This window comes from Emydura macquarii, unplaced genomic scaffold (genome assembly GCF_026122565.2).
Source record: "Emydura macquarii macquarii isolate MOO-44397 ecotype Brisbane River unplaced genomic scaffold, CSIRO-AGI_Emac_v2 contig_2863, whole genome shotgun sequence".
NCBI lineage: Eukaryota > Metazoa > Chordata > Testudines > Chelidae > Emydura > Emydura macquarii.
The window spans coordinates 1,686,909-1,698,375 of NW_027133000.1; the positions used below are offsets into that span (position 1 = coordinate 1,686,909).

General features: G+C 40.6%; 1 protein-coding gene across 1 annotated transcript in view; it reads left to right on the forward strand.

Moving 5' to 3' along the window:
• Positions 1-10,839, forward strand: part of GSTCD (glutathione S-transferase C-terminal domain containing) — a 115,930-nt gene extending 105,091 nt beyond the window's left edge. The window contains exons 11-12 of the mRNA XM_067568188.1: positions 5,027-5,096; positions 9,443-10,839. Of these exons, the coding sequence (XP_067424289.1) occupies positions 5,027-5,096; positions 9,443-9,579 (207 nt within the window). The 3' untranslated portion in view covers positions 9,580-10,839. The remainder of the gene's footprint in view (positions 1-5,026; positions 5,097-9,442) is intronic.
• Positions 10,840-11,467: the final 628 nt, after the last annotated feature.

Sequence of the window (11,467 nt, forward strand, 5' to 3'; positions counted from 1 at the left end):
ATACCATTCATTTTATAGATTTTGTATAAGTATTGATTGTTTTTAGATATAGAGACCTAACTGTATAGTAACATTTTTTGTAGACTGCTTGCTTCTAGAGATCTCATTTTCCAATAACTCTTAGGTGAAAAATATCTAAAGAACTAGCCTTCTTTCTATACAGCAACCTATTAAAGGTAATCCACTCTTTTGTAAGCTTCAGATTTTTCCCCTATCTAATGTTAGTGTTTCTCCTTAATTTGCACCTAGAGCATTGGTTAAGCACTTTTTTAAAAGGAAATACATAATAAATAAAATACTTTACTTAAGATTGTTTTAGGAACTATTTTAATCAAAATGACTTTTTAAAGTATTTAATATATATTTGATATATGTTATATTTGATTTAAGATGAGTTTAAAATGTCATTGATCAACAAACCTCTGAATAGTTGTGTTTCTCTCTTTCTCTAATTATTCTCGTGTGTGTGACTGGATGTAGTGTTAATTAAACATTTTGATTTCAAAGTAAGAGGATTTTTTGTTCAATAATTAATTCTCACTCAGGGACAAATGGATGTTCCTAAATTTTTCCTATAGGTAATTCTTGAGCCAGTTCTCACCTCTTCTGTAATCAGAGGTGACATCTGTGGGGGTCATGTGCTCACCCCCCTCTTCCCCCCCTTAGATTTCAGGTTTTTTCACACCCTGAGCGACAAAAGTTTTGCCAACATAAGTGTTAGTGTAGACAAGGCCTTAGGTCTCTTGATGTTATACAGTAATTTAACTTTAGAAAGGCCCTTAGAGCTAGAGAAAGCTCTTTGTACTTGAACAGTAGGAAGAAAAGCCACATGTTCTTTTCATCGCCTAGCAGTCTGCGTCCATATAAATACATAATCTTAATATCTATGTCAATGTCACTTTTAAAGTGCTTTATGAACTAGTTGTCAACATTTTAAAAATTTCCTGGGACAAATTTCCAAATGAGTTAACTCTGAGGACTGTTAGGTCGTCACATGCAGTGTCGTTCCCACTATATAAGAGAGATAAAGTGGGTGAGGTAATATCTTTTATTTGACCAGCTTCTGTTGGTGAGAAAGACAAGCTCTTCTTCAGCTCTGGGAAAGATACTCCAAGTGTCACAGCTAAATGCTAACTACTTTTGCTAAACAATCTGTTCCACCTTGCATTTAGCTAATCCTCAAAGAAAACCTGCACAACACTTTAAAAAGGCAAGCCTGGGAGCTTAAATTCATAACTCTGCTAGACACTAAAGATCATTGACTGGACAGAGACACTGGATTTATGGCTTATTACAACAATCTGTAACCCACTAACCCCCTCTTTTCGTCCTATGATTGCAGAGATGTTAATGGGCCACTCTGCCTTGAATTTTTTTTTTTAAAATCTGTTCATCCCAGGAAGTTTAGATAAGGAGGCTTATCATCAGTGTAGAGGTATTGGTAGCTCTTATTGTGTTGTATTGCTGTAATGTGCAGGGGCTCAACCAAAATACAAATAATAAATACTCTTACTACTGATATAAGAAATCAGCCAAGTGGATCCAGGCTAAATGATGCCTCAAATAACTTTGGTTATAAATAAAGCTATAAGAAAGCTGTGATTTTTGAGGAGGTATGGGGGGGGTTCCAAAAGTTGCAGACTGTTTGTACAAGTTGCAGTAGAAGTGTGTGGGTGGCTGTGGGGGTTGCAGGACTGAAACTCTCAAGGTCATCCACCTACAGCCTCCACTTTTGGAGGTCCTGTAGTGGGGGGGCTGGTATTACCACTCCCCTTTCCCATCCCTGCACCTTGCTGGAGGCACAAGCCCCTGTCCCCCACCCAGCCCCTCTCATTGGCAGCTGTAGAAGGCAAAGTCCTTGAGATCATCTTCCTGGTCTGCCTCCTCCACCACCTCCATGCTTGGAGGCCCTGTGGTGGTTGTGGTGAGGCAAACTCTGGATACAGCCTCTTTTCTCCAATGCCCACGGTGGTGTAAGGAGGCCTCAGCCACTGCACCCTAGAATAGTTCCCAGATCAGAGATCCCTGGCCCTCTTGGAGACTGGCACTCACTGAAATTTGGCCTGGTCACCCAGCTGTCCTGACAGAAGGGCAGCCAGGAAAGATTTCAGTGGCATTACGACCCCCTGTGCCAGGTCGCACAGGAGCCCATGGAGGCCAGGTCCGTTGAGCAGCAGCAGCTCCAGCATGACCTTGACGACTTCAACCATGGCTGCTGGTGAGTGGGAGTGGCGCTGGTGCTTGTGCCTCCCATAGGGCATAGGGCTTGGACAACTGGGGGCCCTGGCGGTGCCACATTGCAACACCATTCACTAAAATTTCACCCAGTTGCCCCCCATTGTGACAGAGGGATGGCTGGGCCAAATTTCAGTGGGTGGCATTGCATTCCTTTGAGAGATTCAAGGAGGCATCAAGAAGTATGACAATTCCCATAGAATAATTGGTCTTATTTTTTATTTTTATTTTTTTAATCAGTTTAGTTTGTTTGCACATAACAGGACTTCTAATAGACCTACTGGGATATAGCCTCTCTCTCCCCATCGCCTCTCTCTCCATTCACCGTTGGTCACGCAGGTCTACTTGCTGTCATTTTACTTTTCAGACAGGATCATTTTACCTGGATTCATTAGAGTTTAAAGTTGGAAAACTAGGGCTACGATAGTTGTAGGCCTACAGCACAAGACACTCAGAGGATACATTTGTTATCTTTCCCGTGAGGGATTGTTGGAATGTAGGAACCAAACCAGTTCACATATTTAGCTTTGACAACTTAATAGAATTTGAGTCTGTTCCAGAGAGCAAGTTAACCACACGAAAAGCTGGATTATTTTAATTATGATGTTTGTTGTCCTAATAATGACTGCACCGTTTCTACCATCAGCAAACGTGACAGGTTGCTATTCATTTGAAGGGGAAATGATGTAGTCATTATCTAGACATTAGTTGAACTTTCAGGTTGTCTCCACAGAAAACTAATGTTTTTATGTATTCACAAGCCAGTCTGAATTTTTCAAGTAAGTTGCACGCTTACCTCAAAGTTCAGGTCTGGTTTGACAGGCTACAGAACTGGCGGGGGCAGTGGGATCTCCAGGTTGGGTGGGGTAACCAGATGAAGACAGGGTGCTCTGTGTATGCTCATTCTTCATAGGAGAAAACTGAGCTGAGTCTGTTTCTTTGGAAGCTTCAAGTCTGAGTGTGGCACCATACCCTACCTAGGCTATGTTACTGCCTGAGCCATAGGAACTTCCCTTCACTCATTCATTTTGAAATGATAACTTAGTTTCCCAGCTCAGAGTTGTTTTTACTTGCTGCTGCTTTCCCTTACTTGGAGCTTCCTCCAGTACCTCTCCCGCTAGCTCTGACTGCCAGGTGCTTTTGGAAGCCTCTACCTAGAGGCTTCATTTGGGGTTTTTCTCTTAGCAGCTCTTTCTGCCCTGACCAGCTGCTCCACCTTCTTCAGGCTTCCCAAACAACTGCTCCAGCAGCCCTAATAGCTGGTCAAAAGTTAGAAATCAGGCAGATATATCTGATCTTGCACTCCCTTCACCTAATGCAGGGACTGCACCTTTAAAATTAATCTCTTTATATTAGCCAAGAATCAAAATATAATCTAGGTTGATTTAAGAAAAAGTGCTCTTTTTCAGAGCTCTAACTTTGGATCTCTGTTACGTTCCACAGAAAAGTCTCTCATGTTCTCACATCTATATTGACATCTGTTGTTACAGAAAGAGCACTCTGTAACCGGACAATTCTGCAATGGTTCTGGTCAGAGGCAGTGCTAGCCCGTTGGGGGCCCTAAGCAGGAATATTTTTGCTCCTCCATCCCCTCACACATAATAAAAAGTGAATGGGGGCATCCCTTTGCTGCTCAGGGCCCTAAGCAGTTGCTTAGTCTACTTATGCCTAGTGCCAGCTCTGGTTCCGGTTGCTAGGTCTTGGCATTTGAAATTTCAGCTGTTCCATGTAGTTGTCAGAGGAGCATTCTTTTCAGTTGTCATTGCATCACAATCTTTCCTCCTCCTTCTCTGCAAGAATTGGTTAATTCACCTATCCCTGCTTCGTTTGTCTTACTAGCCAAAGGCTAAAAATGGAAGGCAGAGTCAGTTCTTGATATCTTATACTTTTGTTTAAATTTATTGTGCTATTGAGTTGAGAGAGTTTCCCCACATCAAGGTGTGGAATAGTGGACTCCAATTTCAAAATGACCCTATACTGATTTGGGTGGGATTTGAGCAATGGAAGGTTTCTCTGTCACCAACAAAGGTGATGGTGAGTCTTTCCTGCTTCTGAATCATTACTTATAGAAGACAGTGGATGTTTGAGTGCCCACATACTCCAGTTTGACTGCTACCCGCAAATGGGGAGAAACTGTCCAAGACTGGCCCTGTTGCAGCAGTACTGCTTTGCTGCTGATTGGTGAATGGCTTAGGCCAATGTTTCTCAAACTGGGGGTCCTGACCCAAAAGGGGGTCGCAAGACCATTGAAGGGGGGTCATGAGAGCAGAGGCTGCCGGCCGGGCTCCCAGCTCTGAAGGCAGTGCTGCCGCCGGCAGCAGCACAGAAGTAAGGGCGGCATGGTGTATGGCATGTGGTGTTGTGGGATATGGGGTGTGGTATGGTAGTCACAGTCTGAAATATTTTCAAAGTGGGTCCCAGCAAAAAAAGTTTGGAACCCCTGGCTTAGGCAGCATGAAGTACACCACCCAAGAACCACTGACCTGTGGTTGGGAGTTGTGTCCCCTGCGGAGTGGAAATAGGGAAGGCTAATCCAGGGACAAACTCACTGCTCCAAAAATATAGGGAAGTAGAAGTATGGGTGTGGTTATCCAAATTTAAGCTTGCTTTCAAAAGCTGACGTAGAGCTGAAAGGATTTACAAACAGTATAAATTAATTTTCAGAGAAAAATATTCAGCACATATCATTTTGTGGTACCTTTGAATGTTTAATTAGTTTTTTGATGTTGTAACGAAAAAAGCTTTTAAAAAGTAATGAAATAAGACCATATTTCTGTATTATTTATTCTAGGAGCACATGATTCTCTGCAGATTTGCAGATCAGACAGCTGTTCAGCTTCCACCCGAACGCAGACTAATAGGTATGCATTTCTAACAGATCAGCTGTTGTGTAGAATATGCACACTATATTTGGTGATGTGCTTAGTTTATGATATATGGGAAGAACTGGTTCATTTTTCAGTAGGGAATTAAATTACTGTTTTTTCAGCACACTTACAGAAGTGTTTCTATTGCTGCAGTTTTTTTTTTCACTGTGGCGGTGAAGCATTTTTCGTGGTTGAAGTTTTTTAAATATGACCTAGAGTGTGATTTGACATTTTACTGATCATTGTCTCCCCTGCTCCTTCCCCTTCCATAACCTGAGAAGGAAGAAGACTTCATGAAGTCCACTAAAGACCTCCTTAAAACCAATCTAGATCCCAAGAAAGTTATTCAGATACTATGGCAATAAGTGGCAGTATGAAACCGATAGATATATTAAATGTGATATAGTAGTTGGTGATAAATCTTTTTAAAAACTCGGTGACAAACATCTGGGGCCAGATGGGAACTGTTCAAGAATTGTGCAGAAAGTAGCAAAGATAGGAATATCTTCAGCAGAGATATTGAAAACTTCTTTGAAATCAAAGGACTTAATTGACCAGAATGGAAATTGCTGTAACTCCTATATGAAGGAAATTATCAAGGAAAGAAACAGGAAGATAGAGCTATCTACTCAACTTCACTAGTAAGAGCAAGGTAGATATGGTAGTTGTTGCAGGGTCGGTTGAAGGGAGATTGAGCCGGGTGGAGTGATAAGGAGCGTTTATTCGGTTACAGCTTCTAGTCCACTCGTTCCCCTTTGCCTCGCAACCAACAAAGTGAGCCCCGAGTTTACTACTTTACAACTTTTTATCTAAAATAATATGTAAATACACACATTTCTGTAATGCCCCATAAAATCCGTATTTGGTGATATAAATGATTATAAAATTAATATTAATGGCTATGGGAGGTATATAATTATACCCGCCCCTGTTTGTTATTTCCCACGAAAATTGCATAGCATATACATTTATCTTAACAGCAGGAATGACCATGAAGTCCCTTAACAAACTAGCAACAAGGGAAGAACTAGAGGTCTGGGAAAGAAGAGATAACACTCTTACTACATTCTTTGTCCAGGTGGTGGGGGGAGGAATGAAAGGGAGAACATAGCCTACTCATGTTATGCCCTTGTTACCATGGTGCCTATTGGGCAGGTTAGCCCTGTTCTGGACACTGCTAGAAAGTTGCTCTGATATGCTCCCTCCTTCCCTAACTTCAAGGCTAGAAAGTTGCTGTGGTTTGCTTCTCCCCCCTTCCCCCCCCCAACTTCAAGGCTAGAAAAGTGCTGTGGTTTGCACATTATTATTGCTTGTGTAGCATATGGCCTTTTTAGCCCAACTCAGGGGTCCCGCGGAGGACAGTTTGTGTCCAAAGCCTGGGCCCAACTCCCAGACCCCAGGAATGTGGCCCAGCGCTGACATCCTTTGTCCCCGTGCCCACAGTAGTCAGAGTGAGTTTTTAAAAATAATTAAGGACAATTAAATCTAGCAGCATACTGAGAATGAAGCTACTTGATTAGTGTACCAGCCTCCAGCTTCTAGGAAAAAAACAGTAATATATCTGGCAATGTGCACTTCTGCTTTTAGTTACTTGATGCATTAAGTGGTAATTGTGTTTTTCTGTTTTACATTTTTATATCGTCATGGTGTGTAACAGCAAAAACTACATTCAGATTGAGTGTTTCCAGGCAATTAATGACCAGGTGCATTAAGGTGCTTTGGCCTCTCATTTCCTTCAGTAGCTCATTAAGAGCTGGAAAACGCCCTCCCCTGTTGTTCGTTTTGGCTCATTTAGGACATGGATTAATTAAAAAAGAGGGGCTGATCTGAAGTAAAGGAGAAGACTATACTTACTAGTACTTTTTAAAGGAATGGCTTTTAATAGATCCCAGGTGCAAACATCCCCAAAACACAGACACTCGCTTGAGTCTATCTCTAGTTCAGATCCAAATCTTACAGCTTGAGTCCATCTCTAGTTCTTGTATAGGATAGTGACAAATGACAGATATTCAAGACAGAGAACAAAGAATTAGTTTAGCTGTGGAAGGCAGATGTACCATTCCTCTGTAGTATTTAATATTCTAAAGGGAAAAGGAAGACTACAAACTAGTTCCAAATTAAAAAAAAGAAAAGAAAAAAGTTTAAGCCAAAATAGGACAGATACTGTTGGAGTGCAGATGAATCTTTTTGGCTCAAAAAACACTTATGAAATACATCAAAGGCAATACAAGCAACTAATCTAAATACATTTTAAAAAACTGCATTTGCGGTATTCAAGGTATTTCCTATAGTTAAGACTACTAAAGGAAACACTGCAGATTCTGAGATAACCGTATCTATTTTTAAGTAAAATTGGCAATTTTTTGCTATCCCCACTGTATTTCGACAGAAAAAAAAAACAAAAAACCTGCGAGTGTTACAGCTGCCAATTATACTCCACCCACTGAGAAGGGTGTCTCCTCTGTTGCTTATGAAATAGCCATGGGAGAGGGGAAGGAAACTGCCAGTTCAAAAGAGAGGGGAAGGGACATCAAATGAGCTTCTGTCTGCCTTTTGATAGAAAATGTCAGGTGTTTTGGATTATTTCAAAGTTTTGTATGTTCTTTGTCTCATAGAAATTGTACATTTTTCTTCACAATCTCCCCAAGTAGAAAAAAATACCTCATTGGTATTTCTATTTAAAAAAACAAACATTATTTTCCTATTCAATTAGACTATTCTATTCTGTTGAAAATATTTCCCATTTCAATCATATTTCTTCATTTTTGAAGCTAGTTTTGAAGCTAGTTTATGGGGGTGTGGTTCCTGTGGATTAATTTTTGTTTTCAAATGACTAGGCTAGAGGTCAGACCACATTTGTGTTAGATTCATGTTCTTTTTGCAAGAGAAGATCAGGTATTGAAAATCTATATCAGCTGCACTTTAGATTTTCTTTTAAAAGAAGAGTTTTAAATGATTAAGAACACAGGAACAATTTTTGAGAGGAGTTCTTTTTTCATTATTTGTAGACAGTGAGCTCTCTCAGCTCTCTGAGTCATTGCATCTCCCCCCTGTGAGGGGGACAGAGGTTGCAGCAGAGTGGGGATCTTGGTCCACAAAGGCAACACAGGCTCACCCTATCACACAAGCCCAAGGCCCAACACCAAAGTCCCAGGTCTTTTACCTCTTGGAACCATTCATTTTATTCTCTTAATTGCAGTGGAAACTAGCTGCAAGTTACAATGAATAAATAACTTCACCCCAGTACCTCAGTTAGGTACTAAATGTGTTCCTACTAAACTCCCTATGGCTTGAGGGTCCTGCAAGGAAGGCAAAAAACTCCCTGGTGCCCTGCCAAGTGCCTCATGAGAGAAAAAATTCCTTCTTGACCCCCTAAACAGGCGATTGGCTAGACCCACAGCATCTATCAGGCTGGGTTCCCATTCCTAATTAGAATGGGCTGCTGGAACAGCGCTGAAGGAGGCTCCACATGGCCCTTGTACTGGGCTAAATCCTGGCTAATCAGCACCCTCTCCCCCAGCTGGCCAATGGATGCTGGAGACTCCCATGGGCAGAAGCTACCTACTGTCCCTTGGGCAGTGTCTCCCTTCCTTGCTACTGGGACTTACCCTTTCATCACTGGCCCCATCAAGATCCCACACTGGTTGATGTGGGTGTGTGGCATTTCTGGATCTTGCTTCTGAGCACTTATTTGCATGTTGCCACAGATCAGTCACCCTGGATAAACTTTGTTCAGGTGTGGGTTTTGGGGTTTTTTTTGTTTTTGTTTTTTTGTATTTTCTGTGAAAATGGGATGATAATTCTGTTAAACCCTTGAAGATTTCCAGGTTTTAGATGAGACATAAAGGAGATTGGGAAAATGGCTATGGCTGATGGGAAGTGGGGACCAGGTTCCCTCCCCCGACGAGCTCATGCCAGGCTTTCACCAGTACCAGGAACCTTCTTTACCTGTCATGTACACCTGATGTGTCCCACACACTATAATTTTGGATAGTAGCAGTGAACATTCTGTGCCCATTGTGTTTCTCCGTCCATAAAGAAGGATAATAATCCAACCTCTTTGTTATGTGAGATACACGTGTAAAATAATGGTTGCTGTGGAAATATTAATTGTTTAATTAAATTAAGTAAATAAAAATAAAGGTAAAAATGGGAGAAAAGCAGATTTGGAGATGCAAGTACATCTGGATTAGGTTGCTTCTAAATTAATAATTGCTGTGTTTTCCTGACATCACTAATAACTGAGCAATGCCAAAGTTTACATTTCTTTGTACATAATATATTTCTGCTAAAAATTAAGGAAGCCTTTTAATGGTTCTGTTTTTATTCTGTTATTCTAGGAAAACACTGTATGGGGCTGGTGGATCTGGATCGGGCATGGGCTGCAGAAGGATGCAACTACTCTGTCCAAGTGATATCCATGGAGCCAGAGAGTTGCTCCCCAAAAAATAACATGGTAGTTGGTGTCCCTGTTTAGGTCAAGAGATTTATGTTTGATTTTAATTAAGGTATAAATCTTGATCAACACCTAATAACGTCCAGGAGGTTCAAACCATAGCTGGCCAGGAGACATCAAACATCCTGAACCCATTGTCTTCAGAAGAAATAGTAGGAGGAAAAGAGTTGGAAAGTGGACTGCTCGCAGAACATCACAAATCCTACTTGTAATATATCATTAAATGACTGCTGGCTTTCATAGAGAGAATGAGAGAGAAGCTTTCATCTGCCCACAGAGTAATATCCATCTGGAAAGGTGATCTTTTCAGTACAGCCATCTCTGCTGGCCTTTTGCTTTTGAAATTACAGTTCAAAAACATACTTGGGTTTAGAGCCCTGTGAAGATACAAAAATGTAGATCCAATCCGCAAGAATCACCTTGTATCCGACCCGTGATCCGCACTCCGTCTTTTATCTGTATCTGCATCTGCAGCAGCACACTATCTCATGGTGCCTTTCATGAGAAGTGTCTGTGTGCCTGTGCCCCTGTACTGTATATAGCATCTCAAAAGTGGGGAAGCAACTCTCTGCACTGCAGCTCATATCCTGTGAAGCTGCTTCCCCGCCATTGAGATCCTATCTTCCTTCTCCCTACAGAGAAAGAGGTGTCAGTATGGCTTCCTGACTTACTTTGCAGAAGCAGCTGCTTCCCTCTTCACCTGACCTGATATGGCAATGAAGTCGGGAGAGGTTTCCTAAATTGCTTGATTGCTTAAACCACAATGATAGGAGCATGGGAGATTTTGCTGCTTGTCTTGATCTATCATCTCCCATTTCTCTGTATACAGGGGGAAGGGAAGATAGGATCTCAAAGGCAGGGAAGCAGCGTCATAGGCTATGAGCTGCAGATTGCTGCTTCACTGCTTTTGAGATCTTATATTGAGAGCCCTGTGCAGATACAAAATTTGTATCCCATTCAATCCACAAATAACTGCGGATTTGCAGAGCTCAACTTACATTCACAGGTTGACTATTTATCTGACAGTGATGCACATCTCCAGATGGACAGTAAAAGTTGCTGAATGTTTTGTACTTTAATTCAAAAAATCTAGTCACTATTTATGTGTCTATTTATGGGCAGTCTGTACAATAATAGACCATACATACTGTACAGCATTATTTGACTTTTTGTTGTAAAAAGTCTACACTGTTGTAACAGTATTGCTTTTCATGAAGAAATACTTGAAATATTTTCTGCATCATTCTACTCATCAAAATACATATTATTTTAATCTCTTAATTTGTTTTTAAATTTCTTTGGAAGTGTGACATGAGAATTTTGTGCTTATAAATCTGAAAGAGTGGACAGCCTATGAGAGCAAAAGCCTTCTGTTTATCCAGTGGACAGACAGGTAGAGGCAGACACTGTGTGAGCCTTATGATTAGAGCTGGATGTATAACAGATTTTTTAGTTGCTGGCCCCCCCCAAAAAAAATAGTTTCAGGTTGATCTGAACATTTTTCAACATTTTTGCTGAAACAAAAAATAATTATTATTTCAAGTCAAATTAAATGTTTTATTTGCCCTGAAATGAAATGTGTTGTTTCCATTATCAGCATTTATTGTTTTTAATAAAATTAAAGGACATTTTGAAATAAAAAGTAATTTTGAATAAAAAATTAAAATTTTATTTAAAAATGTCAAAACAAAACATTTAAATATTTTAGATTTTTTTTTTAGTTATTTTTTTAAACAAAATAATTTTGGCAAAATTGACATGAATTCGCAAAATGTGTTTGTTGCTGAATCTCACTTTTCACAAAAAAAAGGTTTCAGGTGAAAAAAATTTACCTAGCTCTACATCTGCCAGTTCTGCTAACCTGGGCGAGGATTGCTATTCTTCTTGGGTTGAGAGACTCATTCCTGGT